General features: G+C 40.0%; 1 protein-coding gene across 2 annotated transcripts in view; it reads left to right on the forward strand.

Annotated features, from left to right (window-relative positions):
- PAPOLA (poly(A) polymerase alpha) overlaps nt 1–23,491 on the forward strand; it is a 61,689-nt gene that overhangs the window by 333 nt on the left and 37,865 nt on the right. For both annotated transcript variants that reach the window (XM_063118019.1, XM_063118020.1), the window contains exons 2-10: nt 11,608–11,781; nt 13,546–13,612; nt 14,803–14,884; nt 17,131–17,240; nt 17,577–17,630; nt 20,398–20,509; nt 21,385–21,474; nt 21,574–21,712; nt 23,367–23,439. In XM_063118019.1, coding sequence (XP_062974089.1) covers nt 11,608–11,781; nt 13,546–13,612; nt 14,803–14,884; nt 17,131–17,240; nt 17,577–17,630; nt 20,398–20,509; nt 21,385–21,474; nt 21,574–21,712; nt 23,367–23,439 — 901 coding nt within the window. The remainder of the gene's footprint in view (nt 1–11,607; nt 11,782–13,545; nt 13,613–14,802; nt 14,885–17,130; nt 17,241–17,576; nt 17,631–20,397; nt 20,510–21,384; nt 21,475–21,573; nt 21,713–23,366; nt 23,440–23,491) is intronic.

Raw genomic sequence — 23,491 nt, forward strand, 5'->3', positions numbered from 1 at the left:
GGGAGCGCTTGGGGGCCCCGTGAGCGACCGCTTCCGGGGCTGCGGCGAGTTCGCGGCCTTTGGGCCGGCCGGCTTCCCCTTTCTGCCTTTGTAACCCCCGCCTCGCGCCTTCGGCCCGTCTCCCTTCCCCTTCGGCGAGCCTCCCTCAGCCGGGTCCTTCCCCCTCCCACGCGGCGAGGGGATTGGCGCCGGAGCGGCGGGCTCTTATCGCCTTCCCCCGTCCTCCTCCTTTGCCTTAGCGCAGAACTTTGCGAGAGGGGGCGGCGCCTGCCTGCCCGCCCGCCCGCCTGCTCCCCTGCCTGACCTCAGCCTTGGCCCTGGAACAAGCGGCGGCGGCGGCCCGCAGGGCGACTGCAGAAGCCCCCCCCCCTCTGTCGCCGCTCAAGCAGCAGCGCTTTCTCTCTCTTTCGCTCTCCCGCCCTTGTTTACCTGACTTTTTCAGAGGCTTTCCCCCCCCCCTTTCTTTCGGGGATGTGGGGCGGGGGAGGGGCTTGGGAATCGCCTGTGTGCTAAACTCCCCCGGGGTGCCTCGGCCTAGGCTGGCCGCGTTCGTGCCGCCTTGGCTGCAACCGGCCGGGTGGCGGCAATCGCTCTGCCAACCGTGGAAAGGGGTCAACGCCATCTCTGCTGCAGTAAAAGTTGCACGCCGGTGCTAATCCCCGTCCCCATCCCCACCAGACGACAGAAAAAAGAAAGAAGAAAAGATCACGTGCGGCTTTTTCACGTTGTGCAATATTATTTCGTGTATGTCCTTTGCCTCCCCCCCCCCGCCCCCTTCCTTGCTTTGTTTTGTTTTCTCTCTTTCACGTTATAGGCTTTTCCTGAACATTCTTTTGGTGTGCATTCTCTTTAAACGTATTCTGTTGCATTGCATTGTTTCCAAGGTTTTGGCGTGTTTATCTAAACATTTTTTTAAAACAACAACAAACCGTTTTGGGAACTCAGTAAAAACTAACTGGATCTACGTGAGAAGTTTTGTGTATAGCCTTTGTGTGTGTGTGTGTGTGTGTGTGTGTGTGTGTGTGGAGGAGGGGCGGCGGCGGCGGCTGTGGGCTGTGCATTCCAGTTGTGTTCTCCTGCAGAAACCCTTGGTGATTCTGTTGGTATCACGAAATGCAAAATGTATGGACCTTGCCATGACTATGTGCTAGGTATGTTAGGTAAATAATCCCTGGCAAAAGTTGCAATGAATGTATGTTCCAGGAGTGTGTAATAGATTTTTTTCTTCCGATATTAAGGAACGGTTGAGATTTTTCTATGAATGTTTCGTAAAACTGGTTTAAGAAACTTGAAATCTTAACTACAAGGCTAATTAGAGTTACTGAGGGAGATTATAAGAACTTTGAAACTAAGAACTACGCCTGAGTTTTGCAGTTTTCCTCCTCCCTCCCAGTCTCCTTTCCTTTTGTATCATGTCTTAGATCCCAAGGCTGAGGGCAGGGACTGTCTTATTATTAAGCTTTGTAAGCTGCTCTGGGAGCCATTTTCACTTGAAAAGAATGGATAATGCTGTTAATGAAGATGGTGATGAGCATTATCTCCATTCTAGAATGTGCTTGTTTCAGTTAAATCCAGTCTTTTCTTAGGAAAAAAATCTAATTTTTGCAGACTTCAGTGTAAATATAAATAGGGCACTAAGAGATTATTGACGATATCCTACAATAAATTCTTGAATTCAGGGTGACACTCAAAGTCCTATGCAATCAGAAATAGGTCCACCTTTGTCCAACGAGGCTTACTACCATTAAGTGGGAGAGTTTGGACAACCACATCTTGGCTTATTAGGCCAAGATGTGATTAGTGTTTTGCCCATACATCAGGAGTTGAGCAACTTGTGGCCCTCCAGATTTTGGGCCTGCAAGTCCCATCAGCCCTAGCCAGCATAGCCAATGGTGAGGGATGTTCGGCTACAAAAATTCCAGAGTGTCTGGCAAACCCATAGTGCCAGCAAACATTAGGGGTTGTGTTATAGGTCACTTATACTTACACATCATAATTCACATTAATAGTAGTGTCGCATTGGATACTGCCTCAGTAAAGAAAAGCTTGGCATATTTTCTGAATCAGGGTTCTGGTTGAATACTTACCTTTTACTCTGTACAGCACCATGTACACTGATGGTGCTATATAAATAAATAAATAAATAAATAATGCATCCTTTACAAGCCAGAACTACAAACCAGGATTTGTTCTTAGATTTTGAATACTGGTTTGTAAGAAGCACAACAAGCCAGGAACCCTGGTTTGGACAATAGACTAAGCTCTTCCTTTTTTTACTAGTTTAACTGCTGCCAGTGGCAGAAGAAGCCAAGATGGAGTGAATGGGTGCCTCCTGCTACCCAAACACATTCATGGTACACCAGGATACTCTGGGATTATGTCTCAAACAAGCCAATGACTATAGGCATAGCACTACATCAGTTAGGCTGCAATCCTATATTCATTTACTTGTGAGCAAGTCCCATGAACTCAGTGGGACTTTTGTCTGAGTGGACATGCATAGATAGAATTGTACTGTCAAGTCACCTAGGTTTGGAAGATACCTAGGTCAGTATAATGTATTTGAAAAATGGTTTAAAAGCACAGTAATATGAGCATTTCTAAAAAGCCTGTAATAGTTCTATTGCTGCGCCTGTTCTCTAAGAAGTGTTAATCTTATAATTTTAGAGACTGGACTAATAAATACCATAACAGTATTAGTTGTATTTACCATACTTATATTCCACCCAGTAACAATGTTCTCTGAACACTTTATTGTATCAATAAAATATTAAAATAAAATAATCAAGATTAAAGCAGCAGATTTGAACAATTTTTAAAATAAGTTTTAAGAGATCTTTAAAAATATATTTGTCTTGCACTGAAAGTACTCCAAAGTCTACATCAGGTGAGCTTCCTTGGCAAGAGATTCCACAACCAGGGTAGCAACATTGAAAAGGCCCTCCTAGCTACTTGCTGCCCCTTACTTGGCAGGAGCACCCAGAAACTTCATCTAGTTTGGTGGTAGGCAACTTGTGGCTTTCCAGATGTTGTTGAACTGCAGTTCCCTAATCCCTTGCTATTGGCTGTGCTGGCTAGGACTCAAGGTGCGATCCATCTGGAGGGTCGGGTTTAGTTCAAGAATTGGGATGCGGAACTGTAGTGCACTATTGCAATTGATAGTGAACCTTGAGTTCTTCATTTGTTACCAAAGAGGATACCTTTACTTGTGTTTCTATTTAAAGATCTGTCTTTATTCAGAAATTAATAATAATAATAATTAATGTATTTCTTACCCGTCTCTCCACTTGGATTGAGGCTGTGGAAGAACAGCAAATGGAAAACACATAAAAGCTGGCTAAACAAATGGTATTCTTAAAACATCCTAAAAGCATTCTAAATTAAGCATAGTTAATCATAGGGTGACCATATGAAAAGGAGGACAGGGCTCCTGTATCTTTAACTGTTGTGATGAAGAGGGAATTTCACCAGGTTCTTCTCCATATATACAAATGACACCTGCTGAAATTCCCTTTTCAATACAACAGTTAAAGATACAGGAGCCCTGTCCTCCTTTTCATATGGTCACCCTAGCACAGTAAAATCCTTAACAAATTAGTTGCACTTCTTATTCCGTCTGTACAAAATGGAATACAGGGAGCATATTGTGTGAGTGCAAGGGAAAGGGTCTCTAATCCCAGCAGATTCTCTCCTCTCCCCCCCCCCCACCAGCTGTAGCCCTCATGCTACAATCTATTTTTTATTTTATTTATTTAAGGATTTTTATGCCGCCATTCAGCCAAAAAAGGCTCTCACGGCGGCTTACAAAAGTATTTCTTGACAGTCCCTGCCCACAGGCTTACAATCTAAAAGACATGACACAAAAGGAAAGGGGATTGGGAGGGAGGAGGAGGAGGGGAAAAAGGAAAGCAAATTCAGGCACTACAATCTTAGTTGGAAAGTTCAGCAGTTACAGGTGACAGCAGGAGGGAGGGGGCTCTAGGCACGATGGAGAGGTGCCTGGCTGCTGCTTCCTCCCTCACTGGTGGCCTCTGCAGAGACAGTTGGTAGCAGGAGGGAGAGGGCTCTCAGCTGGAGCTGGACCTAGGCACGATGGAGAGGTGCCTGACTGCTGCTTCCTCCCTCACTGGTGGCCTCTGCAGAGACAGTTGACAGCAGGAGGGAGGGGGCTCTCAGTTGGTAGCAGGAGGGAGAGGGCTCTCAGCTGGAGCTGGACCTAGGCACGATGGAGAGGTGCCTGACTGCTGCTTCCTCCCTCACTGGTGGCCTCTGCAGAGACAGTTGACAGCAGGAGGGAGGGGGCTCTCAGCTGGAGCTGGACCCAGGCACGGTGGAGAGGTGCCTGGCTGCTGCTTCCTCCCTCACTGGTGGCCTCTGCAGAGACAGTTGGTAGCAGGAGGGAGGGGGCTCTGAGCTGGAGCTGGACCCAGGCATGGTGGAGAGGTGCCTGGCTGCTGCTTCCTCCCTCACTGGTCTATGTTCTAGAAGCCCCTCTAAGTCAGGGGCAAGGAACCTATGGCCTCCATACATGGTTGGGCTCAGACCCCTGATCAGTGAGGGGAGTTACAAGGGTCTTTGATTCCAAAAGTCCTGTTGCATCATCACAACTCTCCGGGATTCCATTGTGTGGTTAATTGGGTGCCTAAAGTTAAGTATTTGGGGGAAATGAATGTCATTCAATTGTCTATTTAGTACATATCATGAACATTTCCTTTTTTAAGTTGGCAGGCTATTGTTTGCAGAAGATTAATAGCTCATCTTATCGAATCTTCCAAATTTTATCTTGCCTGTTTGCTACCATCAGTGTTGTATTTCATAGGGATACTTTAAAAACATATATCAAGAGCTATACTTATTTTGGAAATTTAAGTTATATTCAAACTCTGCTTAGGTAAATGAAAATTTTCCCATTTGATTAAGATTGTTCAGTTTATTTCAACAAAACATGATAAGTGATGGAAATGTAGAAATTGGTTTCATCATCTTGTTTTGGTGTTCAAGCTCCATTCACTTAATATGAACAAAATCACCTGTTTTATTTTTGGCTCCTTGTTCTGGAGGGTAACCCACAGAATGAAATGTAGCATCTTGTATTGTTAATCAGCCCAATTCTGGATTCAACAGAAAGCTGTATTTTACAATGCTTGGGTAATTTGAAATTCTTTGAAACCTGAAAACTTATATGCTAGATATATGAAACCTACATTATCTGTGTTGAGTTATTGTGTGCAATCCTATGCATATTTAGATAAAAAAATGTCCTACTACAACTCCCGGCTTGTTGGGAGTTGTAGGATTTTTTTTCTGTGTAAACATTTATATTTATTTATGACATTTTTATACTGCCCAACAGCCGAAGCTCTCTGGGCGGTTCACAAAACATGCATAAGATTACACCTGAAGGAGCAATCATGTGGCCCTTAGACATTGTCTGAGGGACCATGGGATACTGGGGATTCCCCTATCTGAGATCAGAGACAGCCTTCTTAACCTCAGAAGGGCGGATCAGAGATCTGACCTCCCTCCTTCACAGCCAGCACTGAAAGAACAGTGCCAGCTGGCTCTGAGGTTGGAAAAAGTGGTGTTTTGGAGGGAAGGAGACTGGATATGAGCTGCCCTGAAGCATCTCCAGCCTCCTCCCTTCCCCCTCTGAAGTGCTGTCAAGCCACTCTAGCAAAAAAATCCAGGATGGGAGGAGTCTCTGCAGCTCCTCCCATCCACTGGATGATCAGAAGACTCCCAAGTTTGGGGGTTTCCAATCGCCAAGGAGCAGTCAATAGGATTACACCCTAAGAGATCAGGCTGCTCTTGAACTGTGTTGTTCGGGACAATCTTCAGTTAGTGGATTTCAGTGCATGGTACTTAAAAGTTCTGATTCATGTATTGTTACTGTTTTTATGGAATTAATCTGTTCCAGCCTCCCCCAACAAGTTGTCCTCCAGATGTGTTGGAGTACAAGTCCCATGATTGCCAGCCAGCATGGCCTTCAGAGGGCACCAGGTTGGGGATGGCTAATCTCATTGTTTGTGTTAACGACAAACAACTCACAATTCACAACCCAACAATAAACAATCTGTTCTCTTTGTGGTTAACAAACCATGGATAGATAGTGTTAGAGGCCAACAGTGCAATGGACCTTGTAGTTCATAGCTGGGATTTAGTCAGAAATAATCTGTTTACAACCGAATGGAAACCTCTTATAGGCTTTTTGCAGGATCTAGAATTATCTGTGGATTCAACGAATAAGAAGAATACTTTAAGATATCAAAAAGAGGGGAATTTCTCATTTTTTGTGCTTAAAGAGTAAGAGAACATATTGTTACTTATTTTTGCTGTGGAGAAAATCGGAATCTCATTTTAAATGTATGTGTGTTGTTTTTGTGATGTTTGTTTACTTGTTTGTTTTTTATGATTGGAAATAAAAATAAAAGTTTAAAAAGGTAAATCTGGAAGGATCTGGGCCTATTGATGCTGTGGAATGTCAGAGTATGTGTGTGTTTATCTGTGTCAGTGTTCTCAGAGCAGAGCCCGGGCATGAGTGGTGGTGACCCTACTCCATCCACCTGGTGGTTTAGCCTCAGTAGGCAGGGAAGCAGGAACCTCTCCATGAGAACTTGGCAAAGGTGGGTGGGTGGTTCCAAAAGATCACCAAAGTGTCAACACTAGAGGGTCAAACAGTAGTGGCAGGTTTGGATCAAACTCAGCCTGCCTGCACTCTAGGATGATGAAAAGGAAAACACACAACCAACCACACCAAAATGAGAGTTCAAAGTCTATGAAAAGCAACACAGTACTTTTCAAAATACTTCTCATGTGCACAGTGCCTCCCAAGGCTCAGGCGATGTTGGATCCAAACAGAGGTTTTTGGGCAAAGAAGACGAGAATGTTCCTGGCAAAGGTTGCTCACCTTCACCTCAACTTAGAGGGGGGAAATGTGACTGTAGGACACCTCCTGGACCCATTTGACAGAAGAGGTTTTGGCCTTTCAGCAAGGCCGATGTCCAAGCAGGGTGTTTTATTTGGCCCTCCAGCATTGACACTTCAACCTGGATGACAATTCTGCAAATCCCACCCTCCTTCCATCAGGTCCTCACAGAGCATTCCGCCTCCCCGGCTGTCAAGGCCAAATCAGCAGGTGAACTGGGAGTAGGGTGGGTTCCACCCCAGCACTGTTACGAGAACACTGACAGAGATAAGCTCACACAGATTCTGACATTACACAGGCTGATTAGGCCAATTGATGTTTCCATATATTTGCTGCTATTGGTATTTATTGTTAGCTGCCCTGTGAGAGCTTCTGCCATAAAAGGTGGCTAAGAAATATTTTAAATAAATAAATAGGCCACATGCCTGATATTGTTTTGCACCAGGTCCAATGCTAGGGCATCTCAAGAGCACCAACCTCCTGGTTATGCCAGTGAATGTTTTGACATGCATATCTCCAGTTCCCTACTTATTTCTACATGTATTGGCAATTATTGATGTGGTCCAAGAGCACATGGCACTGGTTTGCATGAAAATGAACTATTAGGCTGGAGGCAATGCTAGGGCATCTCAAAGGTGGCAATCTCCTGATATTGTACGTGTATGATTTAAGGTGGCCCAAATTTTATCGTGGGGTACACCCCCCCCCAATTTCTTATTCATTTATACTTATGTCTGTGTGGGCTCATTGTGTATGGCAGTGTCTTGGTCTCAAATGAAGCAGTACATTGAATACTATATTACAGCCTCTCATAAAGGACACTCCTGGAAATGTGGGTATATAATTTGCAGGGGCTTTGTGGTGCATATCTGTAGCTACTTATTTGTTGTCTGGGATTATCACACATAAAAGGGTGTTGCACAAAAACAATAATTTTGATAGAGAATTACTGGTGGTCTTGAGACAGTCACCCTGTAATGGAAATATAATATGGTGTAGCCCAAAGCTTATTTTGGAGTGTAGAACTCTATCAAATTCAGTTTTTATTGAGGCTGCTCAATTAGCTCTGTTTTGAGCTTTTGTGTTAACTAAGAAAAAAGAATTGTCAGTTTCAAACTTGTCATTAATGCCTTGAGTGAAAAAGACCTAGTGGATAAATTGGTTTATTATGCCTTCACATATTTCAGCCCCAAAGAGTTTTGTCATTTGAAATGATGGTTTTTACAGCTGCACCTTCTGATTGATTTTATTTATTAAATTTATATCTGGCCTTTCCACCCAAAATGGCGCTCAAAGCAGCTAACAATATAATACAAAATTCTGGTGAAAATGTAACAAAAAAAACCCAACGCAAATCAATTTAAACCACAGTAATAAAAGAAATAGCAATAGAATGAATCAGAGGAACTACACTTAAAACATTTAGGGGCTGTTTAGAATGAGCCTCCTTCCTACTCCATGCTTGCCTCAGTTGTGGGAATTAGTAAATCCAGATCCTGGTTCACCATTTCATCTAAACAAGCAAACAAAGGTTTTTGCAACACAGGATCAAAGACATGAGCATGGGACACCTCAGACTTTTTCTCAGCACATATCTTTAGATTTATATCTAAATGTACTGATAGACATATGGAATTCATTGCTGCAGGAATTGGTGGTGCCTAGTAAATCTCCACGTTCAAAGGCAGTCTACGTCTGAATTTAAAATTCCTGGGACATGCAATGTGGAAGGGCTGTTTACTTCATGCCCTGCATGTAATTTTTCAAGCACCATCTATCAGTCTACTATTAGAAATGTGCTGGAATAGGTGGACCCTTGGTCTGAGACAGGAGGTGGGTCCTATAATGTTCAAAGTGGACCCGCTTTCCCCAATCTTATTGGAGAATAAATCCCATTTAATTCAGTAGGATATACTTCTAGGCGAACCTTCTTAGGATTACTTTGTCAGTAGTGGTTCTTGGATGTTAAAAAAAATTGATAGCCACCTTAGTGGTGTAACATCTATTAAACAGTGACTGTTCTGGGTAATTAGACCTTCTTAATCTCTAGTATTGCTAAACTTTTATTCCACACAGTACAGGAAGTAATCAAGTGTGTTCAGGTTAGATGGAACGCTGCGTTGTGTGCTTTTAATCAGAAAATACTTTGGTTCCTTTATTGCCTGATGTCCAGATTTGTCGCTGGTGGGATATAGCTTGTTGAGTGGTAGTTTACTTGTGCTAACATACTCGGAGTGTTACGAAAATCAGAACGAACGTGCAGAGCCTGCATCGAGCAAGGGTTTATACTAGATGCTCTTGGAGATACCTTTCAACTCTATGATTCTTTTTTGAGAATGTAGCCACCCCAGATTTTTACATTTATGGTACTGGCCACAGGAATGCAGAGTTGTTGGTTTGAGTTGGGTTTGTTTAAATTATTAGAGAAGTAAGTAGTGTTAAAGTAGGGATATTACTCCTTACAAGCAGTGCAAATAATGAAAATAGAATATATTTTGGAATAGCGGTAAAATGGCCTTGGCCTCGCTAAATTTTTATTTGTCTCCTTTGTTTTAGGAAATAGTCATGGGAAATGTTTTTGTTCAAGCAATTTTGTACAGCTAATGTTACCTATGTGACAAATAAATAAATACCTGCATATTGTTAGCTCTAATCACAGTTAAAGTTGATGTTACCCTTAAATGCTAAGGTTGAAGAAATTTGCTCCAAAAGGGAAGGGGTGAAAACAAAGAGTTTCATGACATGCTCTCCTTTAACTGTGGCTAAGACGGAGCGCTATTGCCGTTGCATTGACCCAAAGTCAACTTAGTTCTGTTCTAGTTGAGAAATCTCTTTTTAAAAAAAGTTGTTTATACTAGAACATGAGTACACATGTACTAATTTCCCCTTCAAGTGTTCTACTTTTGTCAGTCAAGACATAGAAAAAAGTGAATTGCATGCTGGGAATCATTAGGAAAGGGAACTGTGTGTCTTAACCAGTGTCTTAACACTTTTACATAAATCTTTGGTGTGACCACACTGTTCAGTTCTGGTTGCCATATTTCAAAAAAGATGGATACCTGGAAAAAATTCTACCAAAATGATCAAGGAGCTGGAGTAATTTCCCTACAAGAAAAAGTGAACGTTCCTGGGGCTTTTTAGTTTGGGGTGTGTGTGTGAAATGGGTCAGGGACATGTAGAAGTTTATAACACTATGCCCACTGCAGAGAAAGTGGATAGAGAGCATTCTTCCCTCTCAAATCATCCAATGAAGCTGAATTGTGGAAGATTCAGGACAGACAAAATGAAGTACTTATAGGGTGACCATATGAAAAGGAGGGCACATCAGAAAGGGAAAACATTTCATTTTAAATAAACCAAGAATGGGTGACATCCCCATGTTGTTGGGTTTCAACTCCTATCAGCTCTTGCCTCACTCCTGAAATAAACAGGTGTAAATTTCTCCCTCGCCTTTTTTTTCCTTCCCAAAGAAAGTGTTGTAAGACAACTAGATTTTTTTTAAAAAAGAAAAAAGAAAGTCTCATCACACACCCCTTTTCTAACCCAGTTGTGGATTCTCCAAATGTGTTGGATTATATGCCTCCAGCCAGTGGTGCCCTAGGGATAGGGTGACCATATGAAAAGAAGGACAGGGCTCCTTTATCTTTAACAGTTGCATAGAAAAAGGAATTTCAGCAGGTGTCATTTGTAGGCATGCAGCACCTGGGGAAATTCCCTCTTCATCACAAAGCTGCAGGAGCCCTGCCCTCTTTTGTATCTGGTCACTCTAGTATAACTCCTGCAGATACAGGAGCCCTGTCCTCCTTTTCATATGATCAGCCTAAATAAATAAATATGCTGAGAATCCTACAGAGAATATTAAAAATATTTTCCCCCATGCCTTCATTATTTCCAGACAATTTACATCTCTAGTCTTTCTGTAAAAGTGTTCTTAATACATAGATTTTAAAAATCATATTGTGGGGAGTAAGGCTGGGTAACAGTATATAAATGCTTAGTCTTAAATTCTGACAGAAAATAATTCACAATCCAAAGTTGTTCAATTTTCCAGGTTTTTGGAAGAACTGACAATGGTCCTCAAAATAAAACGGGGAAAATGTTTTTTCCTGATTTTTTCTGGGGGGTTTTCTGGGTCTTCATATTTCTGTGATAAGACTATATAATCCTGGTCTGATCTGGCTGGGTTTAAAATTGTTAAAACTAATTCCTCCTCTTACAGACAACTGAGTTATTTGTAAAACTTTTTTTTGGGGGGGGTGACTCAATCTGCAGTTATTGAACAAAGTAGGATTTGTTTCACATTAAATATATATAGCTTTGGGCTGTTTGCTTAATTTCCTATTGTGGTGATAGAACCTAAAGCTGAAGTAACTTATTTTGCTACACATCCAGGATTGCACCTGGGTACTGCATTACCTAGAAGATTTATCCTCATTTACCATACTTTAACCACTCCAATTATGAACAAGACAAGGTTGTTGATGGTCATTAAGGGATTGTTAAGACAGTGTAAGTGATTAAGTGTCTATAGTGTAGACATAGTTTAATGTGCAATATTAGGTTATTTGAGCTGCCTACTTTCCTATTATGTACATGTCTTTTTCTCTGTTGAATACAGTGAATGGATTTTGCTGATTTTGATGTGCCATTTCTCTTACTTTTGTCTTACTTACCTTTATTAGTCCAGTTACAACCCAGGGATCACAGCAAACACAGCAACCGCAGAAGCATTATGGCATTACCTCACCTATCAGTTTAGCTGCCCCCAAGGAGAATGACTGTGTGCTTACTCAGAAATTAATTGAAACCCTTAAACCCTTTGGTGTCTTTGAAGAGGAGGAGGAGCTGCAACGTAGGTGAGCATGACACTTTCAGTTTATTAATATTTAATCTGTGGAGAGATGAAAATTCATACTGGGGTGATATAGAGCAGTGAAACATTGGATAGATCTTCTAATTAGTTGGAGCTCGTCATTGGAACTACGCAGTCTTGAAAAGTATCTCAGTATTCATTTAAGTAGATACTTTTGTAATATCTACTGTTCATTCTCTGATTCTTGTGTTTTTTCTAACAGAATAGTTGTTTCTCTCGCACTGTCAGGTTCCACGTCATATTGGTAACCTGTAGGAGCCACATTGGAGAAATGAATGACATCATTACTTTCCATGTCAGCAGTATACTGTTAACATAAGACTCTATTCGAAGTTGTATGGACTTCACAGGAGTGGGAGTTATGCTAATTTTGTAAATGGCTCTTGAAACATTTCTATTTACTACTTATAACACACTTTCCCCTTCCCATCTTGTTTTGCTAACAAATAAACTAGAGAGAAATAGTAAATACAGAATGGCAGCCATGCCTAATCCTAGTTGGATTGTTTTTTATTTACGTATTTATTTTATTGCTCTGTTAGGTTTTTAAATGTGTTTTGTACTTCTGCAAGCTTCAGGTTTTTTTATTTATGAATTTACCCAAAAATGTATGTCTTTTACCCATCTCAAAAGAAGTTGGGTAAAGTGGTTTTCAAAAGATAAAAACAGGCATAAAAATAGCAATATTCCATCATTAAAGCAGAATTACCAAGTTAAAAGCAGCCCCCCAAATATACTGATTCGTCCCTCTTGTTTTTCAGTGAAAAAGAACGAGGTGGGGAGGAAGATAGGTTGATTATGTTTAATCAGTTTCATACACTAATCAAATCTCACTGTACTGGTTCACACATAACCCTAACCCATGATTTATTTTGAATTCTGTTTGAATTCTGGATTGTCGAGATGTGTGAACCCAGCCTTCCTAAGAAACCATGGTTTGTTAACCATGAACCACCCAGAAAGAGAATCTATGGTTTTTTGTTGATCTGTGAACTTGGGTGTTCACAACAAAACTGTCTGTTGTTCGTTGGTTGCTTCTTGTTGGCAAGCAAAGAGTGATACCCTCCAAAATAAAATTAAAAAAATAGTTGTTTCCATTTGACCAGTTATGTGGTTGCTATGATCACTAAGCTTATGTGGGTAGCAATAAGGCATCTGTGCCTTTTTGCTTCTAGAATGTCAAGTTTAAGATTCCTTTGGTTAAAAGCATTCCAGGAATGAAAATATTTTCCTCCCCAAATCTGTGACTCAAAATCTAATGTAAAGCAAACCGGGTTCAAGTATCTTGGTCCATTCACCTCTCAGCTAGCCTATCTCACAGGTAGGGTGCCAACTTCTGATCTGGTTGCTTTAATTGTGCCTTTAATATAGTTTGATCTGTAGCAGTTAGCTGAAATGGTTATTTCTTAAAAAGCTTCATCTGATTTCTGCAGATTAAGCTGCTGTTAAAGCTGTTAGAGCACATCAGGCCATTTTTTTCTGGTAACATGGCAACCTTATTTGTAGTGCTGTTGTGAGGAACATATGGAGTAACTCCATGTATGCTTTTCTGAACTCCTTCAAGGGAAAGTGAGATGCAAATCTGATAATGGGAGCATAGGGACTAGTTTAAACAAATTTCTTGAATCAAAACATTCCCCCGGTTCCTCTGCTATACTCTTAATACCCTCTTATGTGATGGGGGTTAGCACCTAGGTGAATTTCTTGATTGGGTGTAATTTATTTTTGCAATGTTTTTCATCAACAGAATTCTAATTTTGGGAAAACTAAATAACCTAGTAAAAGAATGGATACGTGAAATCAGTGAAATTAAGGTATGAATGTCTTTATCCTTGTAGATTTACTATGAGACATATTTCATTGGTTTAGTTCAGACAACTTGTTTCTCATCAGTAGTTTTAGAACTCCATGGTGGAGTTTTTACACCACTGTTGAGAAATGTGTTGTCTGGCAGGAAAAATCCACACAACAGTGGAGTTTTTTGGAAAAACACTCTATGCAGAGGAGAGTTCCTGCACAACCGTTGTATTGTTTGTTGTGTGGCGAGCTCCATATAGTTTTCTGTTGAGTTGACTTTTCCCCCTGGCTACAGAATTCCCTGGCGAGAGCTGTGAAAGGAGCGAGTGCTGCTCTAGGAGAGCTACTGGGATTGTTTTTTTGCAGCAGTGGCTGATAGGATACCATTGGGAGGAAAGAGGGCAGAGGAACTGTCAATCAAACTCCACGGTAGTCCACAGTCAAGCAACGGTGGTGTTAGAACATGTTGCATGGGGAATACCTCCTAAAAACTCAACTGTTGAGTGGAGTTTTCACACTGCGTTGACTAACCTGTTGTCTGAACTGAGCCCTTAGCTCATTGATTCCCAATCTTGCATCCCCACTTGTTGGTGAACTTCCAGCCAGCATGGCCAGTAGTTGGGGTTGATGGGAGTTCTAGTCCAACTTTATCTGGGAACCCAAGGTTGGAAATCACTGCAGCCAGAACTGAATGTTCAATATTAAAACCAATGTATTTGGTACTTAGCAGTTTTCACCAGTGGAAAAATCTTGTTTGTGATACTAGAAGTCCCTCTTTCCACGAGTAGATTCTTAGCAACTAAGGAGCCAAATATGAGCTTCATATGACTTTTAATTAGAGTATAGAATATAAGTTGGTCCATTATAATGGGTCAATATATGTTACATTGAGCTTAAGCAGTCTAGAGTTTATCTTGAAAACGAAGAAAATGCCATTGGAAATGGTACATGCAGATGTATACACAGATGCATGCATGCGTGGCCTATGCAACACCTGAATAGCAAACTTCTGTGTTCTCCAAGTAAATTCTCATGATTGCTTAGCGATTATAAGCTGCTGACTTTGTCCCTTTCTTATCAATATGCCACAACTAAAGTAAGCTGCTATCTCTGTAACTAAAAGCTAGCTTCTATTATTTGATATGCTTCACTATTTCAATAACTGCATTGCTTCTAAAAATCCAAATTCTGTGTTTGCTTCTTTTAGAATCTTCCACAGTCTGTAATAGAAAACGTTGGAGGGAAAATTTTTACATTTGGGTCGTATAGATTAGGCGTCCATACAAAAGGTAATGTGTTTCTGATATGTACCTTATGTATATGTGTATAAAATGTTGGCTACCTTAGTGCCTAGTGGGCAGCTAATGTGAGGTATAAAAATAGCACAGTGTCCAACAAAGGAATGTACAAAACCTTCCTCAGTATTCTGTTGGAAGTGGAATAAATCCCCCACAAGGACATACGATTAGATAAGGATGTTGACTAGAAGTTGCATCATATTAATCATAATAGCAACTAGTTTCTGAATCCAACTATACTTCCACTGCGTAGTGACGTGGCAGGCCTATCCATGTCTGCCATTCAACTAGCACTGCAACTATGTTAAATTGTGGATGCGCCCACCAAACACTTCAGTAGTAAGCTACACTTGAAATACAGCATGCAGATAACATGGCGTGAAAGCATTATGCCTGGCACAGCATAAGGCACTCATGCTAGCATAAGGAGTATATCTCACAGTTGGCCAGTTTTTGCTGATATTTTATGGGTGATACAATATGTTCTGAAGATTTAGCTTAAACGTCACCTTAGAATGAATTGCATTCCAATTACATAAGAGATTTGCTTGACTTGCTGTCCAATCCAAGTGGACTCTATAGGGTATGCAACCTGATAGGATCTTGATTGTAGTATGAAGCTGTAACTGGTGCTGGTACTTAGCCAGATTCTATTTCACTAGGGCAGAAGTAGTTGTTAGTACTTCTTCACTTGCCCTTCCATAATACACCTGTGTTTAGTTGCAAGGCAGTGAGGTGGAAAGTATCTTTCAGTTTCTTGCATTCTGGCCCATCAAGACTAGAGAGGATGGTGCAGTCCTTCAGTAGATGATAATGTTTGTTAGGAGCCAGTATTGGGCTGCTCATTCTTGGTACCACTTGTATACTTGAAGCCTTTCTAATTGTCTATTACTATAATGCATTGATTGTTTTCAAATTTTTGTTAATATTTAGTGCAGTATGACTTTTTTGCTGCTGCATCATAAAACTCCCAGTTTGTTATTGGCCTGTAGAGTAAGTGGCTCAGAGAGCTTTTGCCTGGCATATTCTGTTTCCCTGGTATAGAATATTACTATTCAAGCCATTGCTTGTCTAGATCTGTGAGACCTGGGTTTGACACACAAAACACAATGAGATGTAATACGTGATTCAGTACATTATTGTGTATTATCGGAGTGACTGGATAGTCTCAAAATCTGTTCTGCAGCTTCTGCCTATCTTCAAATGATGCTTATGTCATAGACTAACAGTGCAACCCTATACATGTCTTCTCAAAAATAAGTCTAGTTAAGTTCATTGGGGTTTACTTCCAGGTAAATGGGTATAAGATTTCAGCTTCAACCTATTATATGGTCTATAGTAAAATTTAAATTTTGTATTATTATTGTTACTGTTATTATTAAAATTCAGAAATCACTTACCACAGAGGTACTAAAGTGGTGAACATAAAATACAATGGCATCAAAACAACAATAAAAATAGCAATAAGGAACAATACAATTAATTAGCAATATATCCATACACTCTACTGTGTGCTACCAAAATAACTGGTTGGGTCATTATTTATTTAGAATTATTTATTTAGAATATTTATATACCGCTCCTCATTGAAAAAATTTCGGAGCGGTGTACAGGGTAAAATGAAAATAAAAACAGAATAAAACAGTTAAAACAAAATTTAAAAAGAAGCAAAACAACAACACAGAAATCCAAGGCTGCATGTTAAAGAAAGGCTTCTTGGAATAAAGATGTTTTCAGGAGGCGCCGAAAGGAGTACAAGGTTGGAGCCTGTCTGACCTCCAGAGGCAGGGAATTCCACAGGAGGGGCGCCACCACGCTGAAGGGTCTTCCAGAAAGCCTGTGTAAAGAGATGGGTTTCAGGAGGTTGAACTAGGAGTAGCCATTTTCCATTAGAATGACTGCAAAATTAGATGCATACTAAAGTAACCACCTGACTTTACACTCAGGTTAAGTTGAGTCTTGTTTAAACTGATTTATCCATTATAGATCTTGGTGAACAGGAAATCCGACTGAAAGCTGGATTGGAGTTGTTTGTAAATGGCAGATTTTAATGTAAAAGTTACATTAAATCATACTGAATGGAACAATATTTCAACATGGCAATAAAGTTGTTAGGCACCATAATTGAAAATATATCCTATGCTACAGAACATTTGTATTAAGAAGTAGCCAATGCTCTGTTGTATTTTGATAAGCTTTATGTGGAATCTAACAATGTTTATGGATGTTTGTTTTAGGTGCGGATATTGATGCTTTGTGTGTGGCACCAAGGCATGTTGACAGGAGTGATTTTTTCACCTCATTTTATGAAAAGCTGAAATTACAGGAAGAAGTAAAAGACTTACGGGTACGCAGGTTCTCTTAAAAGGAATTCTTTAGACCACATAAGAAACTTTGGAACAATATAAGTCCCCTCCCCCAAATGATATACTGATTGCACACTGAGAAATGTTTTGATTATATGTGGTTTTAAATAGAGGTAATGCTAGTTTTAGAGATGATAAAAGCTTTCCATAGTATATCTTTCTATGCTAAAATTCAGTTTGTTGTAATAGTGTATGGCTGTAAATTCTGATTATCATAGCATCAGTGTTTGGAACAGTCTAGAAAGCCATCTTACCCAACCTTTTAAATAGTTGTTTCTGAGTACAAGTGCCCTTCATTGCAAATGTTTATTTTTCAGGCTGTTGAAGAAGCATTTGTTCCTGTTATCAAACTGTGTTTTGATGGAATAGAGGTAAGAAGAAATTAGACATCTTTTCCACCATCACATGTTGCATATTATACACTTTAGAAACAAAACATCTGATCATTTAGGATCCAGTCACACTTATTGGATGCTCTCATGGAAATGTGCAGGCCATCCTCATCCAAAGCAGTCATTTGTATGAACGGATGTCTTCCACTGAAGATTACATTTATATAGCTTGCATTATTGTGGCAGCTTGAAAAAAATGTCACTGCTATCGTAAAAATTGTAGCATTTATATTTATGACCACCCCCCATGAAGAGCTACCAGTTTATACAAAAGATAGCTCTACCTGCATCAGCCCATTCACAGTTTTTGCAGTTTCATGTTCAAGTAGGGGCTATTGGCAACATTAAAGGATGTTAAAACATGTCCACTTGCTGCACTAGATTAATAGCAGCAAGCATGCGGAAATGTTTGCCTGGATTGTCAGATGCAGACTTCTGCGACTGTAAACTTCACCAGGAGGGTAAACAACTAATGCTCATGTGCACGCATACTCCCGCCCTGTTCTGCCCAGTATGCGCATGTGCAGAATTCACTCACACAAAATGAACACATTTTCCTAGAAAAGAGGTACTGGAATGATGAGAGTGGTCACCAGTCATCTTACAGCCCTCCTGTCCATTTGGCCCAAATTTTCCTTAAGGGAATTGATGTAGACAAGTAAAAGCTGCTATTTGTGTCAAGTCTTTCTCTCACACATATTGTTCTCGTGGCGAAGTTATGCAGAACATTTTAGTAATTGTGGATTTCTATGCTTTCTCTTTCTTTCACATAGCATGAAATTTGTGCATAGCCAGATAGTTCTTTTGGAAAATTAAGTTCTGTGATAAGTTACTGCAATCACAGAAATGCCTGTAGTCTTATGCAGAGACAAATGAATTAATATAAGGTTAACTCAGCTTATTCTTAATCGTTTTTTTTACCTCAGTATTTATTGAAAGACAGTGACCTGGTTCAGATGATCGCGGGGTAGGGGGTGGGGGGGGGAGAAGCTGCTTGCAGTGCCACCATTTTCCTAAGTGCTCACAACGGACCATGAGGTGATTTAGAAGTCACCGATGATATGCTACCTGTGCCGCATCGTGTGTAATTTGGGAAATGCTGATTGTGCAAGTGACACTCATGGGGTGTGGAAAAGAAGCCACTATGGCTTCTTTTCCCCCTATGATTGACTGAACTCAACCAGTGGCTGGATTCACACAATATGCTAACCCACAACTAGTACTTGAGTGTTAGTTGTTCTTGAACTATGGGTTATCAGGTTGTCTGAATATATTCCGCGTGGTCAGTTATTATATTGTTGGAATTCAGTATGTTTTCCGCAAGATGGCTGAAAAACTGAACAACGAACAATGGCTTCTCAAGGTGACTTGTTAGAGAAAAATAAGCCATCCTGCATGATTAACAAACCACCATACAGAAAATGTGCTTTGTTCAGACAACATGATAACTCACAATACAACAACCCACAGTTCAAGAAAAACGTGTTGTGTGAACGCAGTCAGTGACCAGGTTCAAATGAGCACTGCAGCCCATCATGACTTGTTTGATGTACAGTGGGTTGTGGTACCTGCCAGTTGCCTATTTGAATATATAAGACATGGTGGGAGGTCACCGTGGCTTACTGAGTCATGAACCCAAGGAGGGTAGCTTATGCAAAGGTTAAACAACCCTCACTTAACCCTGAAACAGCCCATTGTTTAATCCTCACATAAGCCAGCCTCCCTGGCTTCACATCACCATAAGCCACAGGTTTTGCTGCCTTAAATAAGCAATGGTGGACCGTAGTGATTGTGCAAACTGGCCTAGTTACTAAATTCACACAAGAAGTTAACTCGCAGTCAGTGCAAATGTATTTATTTATTTATTTTATTACATTTATATACCACCCCACAGCCGAAGCTCTCTGGGCGGTTCACAAAAGCTAAAAACAGTAAACATTAAAAGTATACAAAATTTAAAAACCGTCAGAGACATAAAAACAACAGTATAAAAACAGCAGCTTCTTTGTTCCCTTTTGAGAAGTAAAAGACTGGTATTGCAACACTGGAAGGATAAATATTTGCCACCTATAACGCAACGGATTGGAAACCTAACTTCACTTTCAACATTTGAACGGGTGGCGTATAGATGCGAGTTGCGAATGAATACTTGGGAATACTTGGTTTTCTTTTGTTGAAGTTTATGGATAATTCTTAGAAAGCTTTATTTTCATTCATTTCATTTGCATGCATTGAGATTGATATATTAATATGTGTGGAGCTACAATTTTTTCTTTCCTTTTGGATAAAATTTTACAATGAAAACTTAAAAGGACGACTATGGGTTGAACTGTGGGTGCTTATTGAACCATGGGTTGCTGTGTTGTGTGAGCCCAGCTCTGTAACAAACTATGGTTTTTTAACCACAAACAACCCAGAGTTCACAACCCAAACATGGCTTCTCTTCGTTGGTTGTTTGTGGTTAACCATGTTTTTTTTAACACAGTTGAATTCACACAACATTCCACCTTCGATAGTGTTGTGTGAACCAAAGCCACTGATAGTGCAGTTGTTCAGACTTGTATCTGATACCCTAATGAGCAGAACAAGTTCCTAAAATCCTTGACTATTCATGCTGAGAGAATTGAATACAGTGGCCCTGGAATTTTTCTAAAATAATTCCAGTTTTGTGGTGGTGTTTGTAGGCTTAGTGACTTGCATAAGCTAATAGAGAACTTATTTTCCTTCTTTATTTTTGCTTATTTAGATTGATATCTTGTTTGCCCGATTAGCGCTACAGACTATTCCTGAAGACCTAGACCTTCGAGATGATAGCCTACTTAAAAATTTAGACATTAGATGCATACGAAGTCTTAATGGTGAGTAGATTATAATTCGATTTAGAATCTTTTAGTATAGTGGAGAAGAAACTGGACCTGGCTCATTGATTAACCGTAACGATTGTTACATTTAGAAGGTAATTTTACTGACATTTTTGTACACTGCAAGACACTGAATTCAAATGGTTTTCCTTCTTTAGGCCAACTATGAAAGAGCCTGTTCCACATTATTATTTTTATTTATTACATATATGGTAGATTTAAGGTTGACTTACGAAGACGTATCCAACATTTTGTGTGTATATGTTTACCTTTTCTTTAATATGGCTTGAGACAAGCATGCATGTCCTTCCATGTGATTGCAACTCATACTTTCATACAGTTATGAAGTATCTTAGTTTGTTCTTAAGTCAGACAGTTGACTTAATCAGCATATATGTTACTTTCCCAAATCAATGTAGATAAAGGAAACCAGCTTAAGCTTCAGATTCTTTGTGGAACATGATGTTTTCTAACTGTCTTTCGCATATGCTTTATGGCTAAGTAGAATTGTTCAGCTGGGTTGTGTGATCTTTGTTGCTAACTGGATAACACAAACATTGAAAACCAGAGTTTGATTTTATCAAAATGGGGACAATTCAATATAGAAACCTGATTTGGCAACTTTTTGTGACGAACCCACTTGTACATCACAAGTTTTGGGGAAATAGTTTTAAAGTCTAATATGAAACCCCTCAGCTACTTGTCAAAATTGAATGTTGAGTCTCTGGCCCACTTTGGAGGAAAACAAATTATGATGAAAAATTCCTCTAAAGAGAAGAGGAAATCAAGGTAATAAATTGCCAAGGTTTCCCAATCTGGTATAATGTTATTTTTTTAATATTAATTATGAAAACATGTTTTCTGTCTTCTAGGTTGCAGGGTAACCGATGAAATTCTCCATCTAGTACCAAACATTGACAATTTCAGGTTAACACTGAGAGCTATCAAACTATGGGCCAAACGTAAGTGAAGTTTTACAAAACTCACTTTTTAAAGAAATGTTCCTTTCCAGTGAATTAAATGACTAAAGCTGTTTGTCTTTTTTCCCTTTACAACAACAGGGCACAACATCTATTCCAATATACTAGGTTTCCTTGGTGGAGTTTCCTGGGCTATGCTAGTAGCACGAACTTGCCAGCTTTATCCAAATGCAATAGCATCAACTCTTGTACATAAATTTTTCTTGGTATTTTCTAAATGGTATGTCTTATTTAGATTACACTAAAATAAAATTTATTATAGACCCTGAATTTTAGTGTTGTTTCTATGGCATTTCTTCAGATGGTATCAGGTTAAGAAGTGCACCTAAGTATTAACAGTCCTCCTGAGGAATTGCAAGACACTATGGGCTACTGTCAGGTCTTATTTTAAAGCCTTCAGTACAGAGTTACTTACATTTGTGAGCATTTAAAAACAAGCATGTGATCTATTGAGGAGCTGTGACCTCTTGGTTTGTAGTTCCATCCATTTTAGGGTTAATTGGGTGGAGGGCCACAGAACGTTCAGCATACATACCTAGCCTGGATAGCTTTGGCAAGCGAAATGGCAACCCTTAATGGTGGTCAGATAGGCCACAGAAATTGCCATGTGATTGCCATGCTACATGGTTCATGGAATAACTGAGATGCTTGATGATGAACTGACTGCAAGTATTTTGCGAAATACTTGAGGTCAGGGATTTGAAATACTTCCAGATACTACAACTAGACAATTTTAGCATGTGCTTTAAAATAGAATTGGATTGATAAGTAACCCCTTGATATAATCTCTGTGTTAAGAATACCCTGCACATCTAGTGGCTTCATAGGTCCTGTGCTCCCTGATTTGGTTCCTCTAGTCAATTGTACATCTCTTCCCTGGATTGATTTCTCTAGGAAGAGCTTACGTGTCCCTTTTAGGGCTGTACTGGTCAGAGAACTAAATTTAAAGTATTGTGGAACATTTGCACATGCAGTGTTGGTTTATGCAAGGGTTCATAAATATCTGGTTGCTTAATCTAAATAGGTAATCTAGTATTTGGGGAACATATCCGAAGGTGGCACTTCAAATGTGCATTAAAATCAGCAACTTAGAAGGAATGGCCCCATTCAGTAGATCACTTAAATGATGGCAAAAAGCCTTCTTCACTGTGGTTAAAGCCATGGTTTAAGGTGTCTTCTGAACACAACCCGGCTTTCTGGCTTAACCACCGTGGTTAAAGCCTGGTTTAAGGTGTCTTCTGAATGGGGCCAATAACTTTTTAATGAGTAGAATAGAATTACTTAAAACGAGTTAACGTTAAAAATGCACACACACTAATACTTTCTGGCAGTGTTGGAGCCAATTTACACATTACACCAACTTCTAAGTTGAGTCTCTTGTGGGGGAGGGTGTAATAGCAGGGATGGAGAACATGTTATCCTCCAGATATTGTTGGGTTGCAACTCCCATCATCTCTCACAATTGGCTATGCTGTCTAGGGCAGATGAAAGTTGCAGTCCACCAGAATTTGGAGGGCTACACATATCCCACCCGTGACTTATAAGGAAGCATATTACATGTATTGCCAAATAATGTCCATACTGTCAGTATCTTTTGCTGATGTCAACTTTTGCCCATCTTGGGCTTGAGAGTATAGTTAGTTGCTAATTTTGTTAAATTTTAGCATTTGCCAATTAAGCGGTATGAAAATTGAACTGAAGGAAACAAAATTCATTCCTTTATAAGGAAGTAGGGTAGCAGTTCTCTCCTTTGGAAAGAAACTTCATCTGATGCTGCATCTGGTGTATAAAATGAAGCCTCACATTCAAACATGCTTGCTTGCTTGCTTGTTATAAGTGCTTTTCTTACTCAGTGCAACAATCTCTCTAAACAGGGAATGGCCAAATCCAGTGCTATTGAAACAGCCAGAAGAATGCAATCTTAATTTGCCTGTTTGGGACCCAAGGGTTAGTGTATTATTTTTTCCCCCTATAAGATCAAACTGTAAAGTAAAACAAA

This window comes from Elgaria multicarinata, chromosome 2, assembly GCF_023053635.1.
Source record: "Elgaria multicarinata webbii isolate HBS135686 ecotype San Diego chromosome 2, rElgMul1.1.pri, whole genome shotgun sequence".
NCBI classification, from domain to species: Eukaryota; Metazoa; Chordata; class Lepidosauria; order Squamata; family Anguidae; genus Elgaria; species Elgaria multicarinata.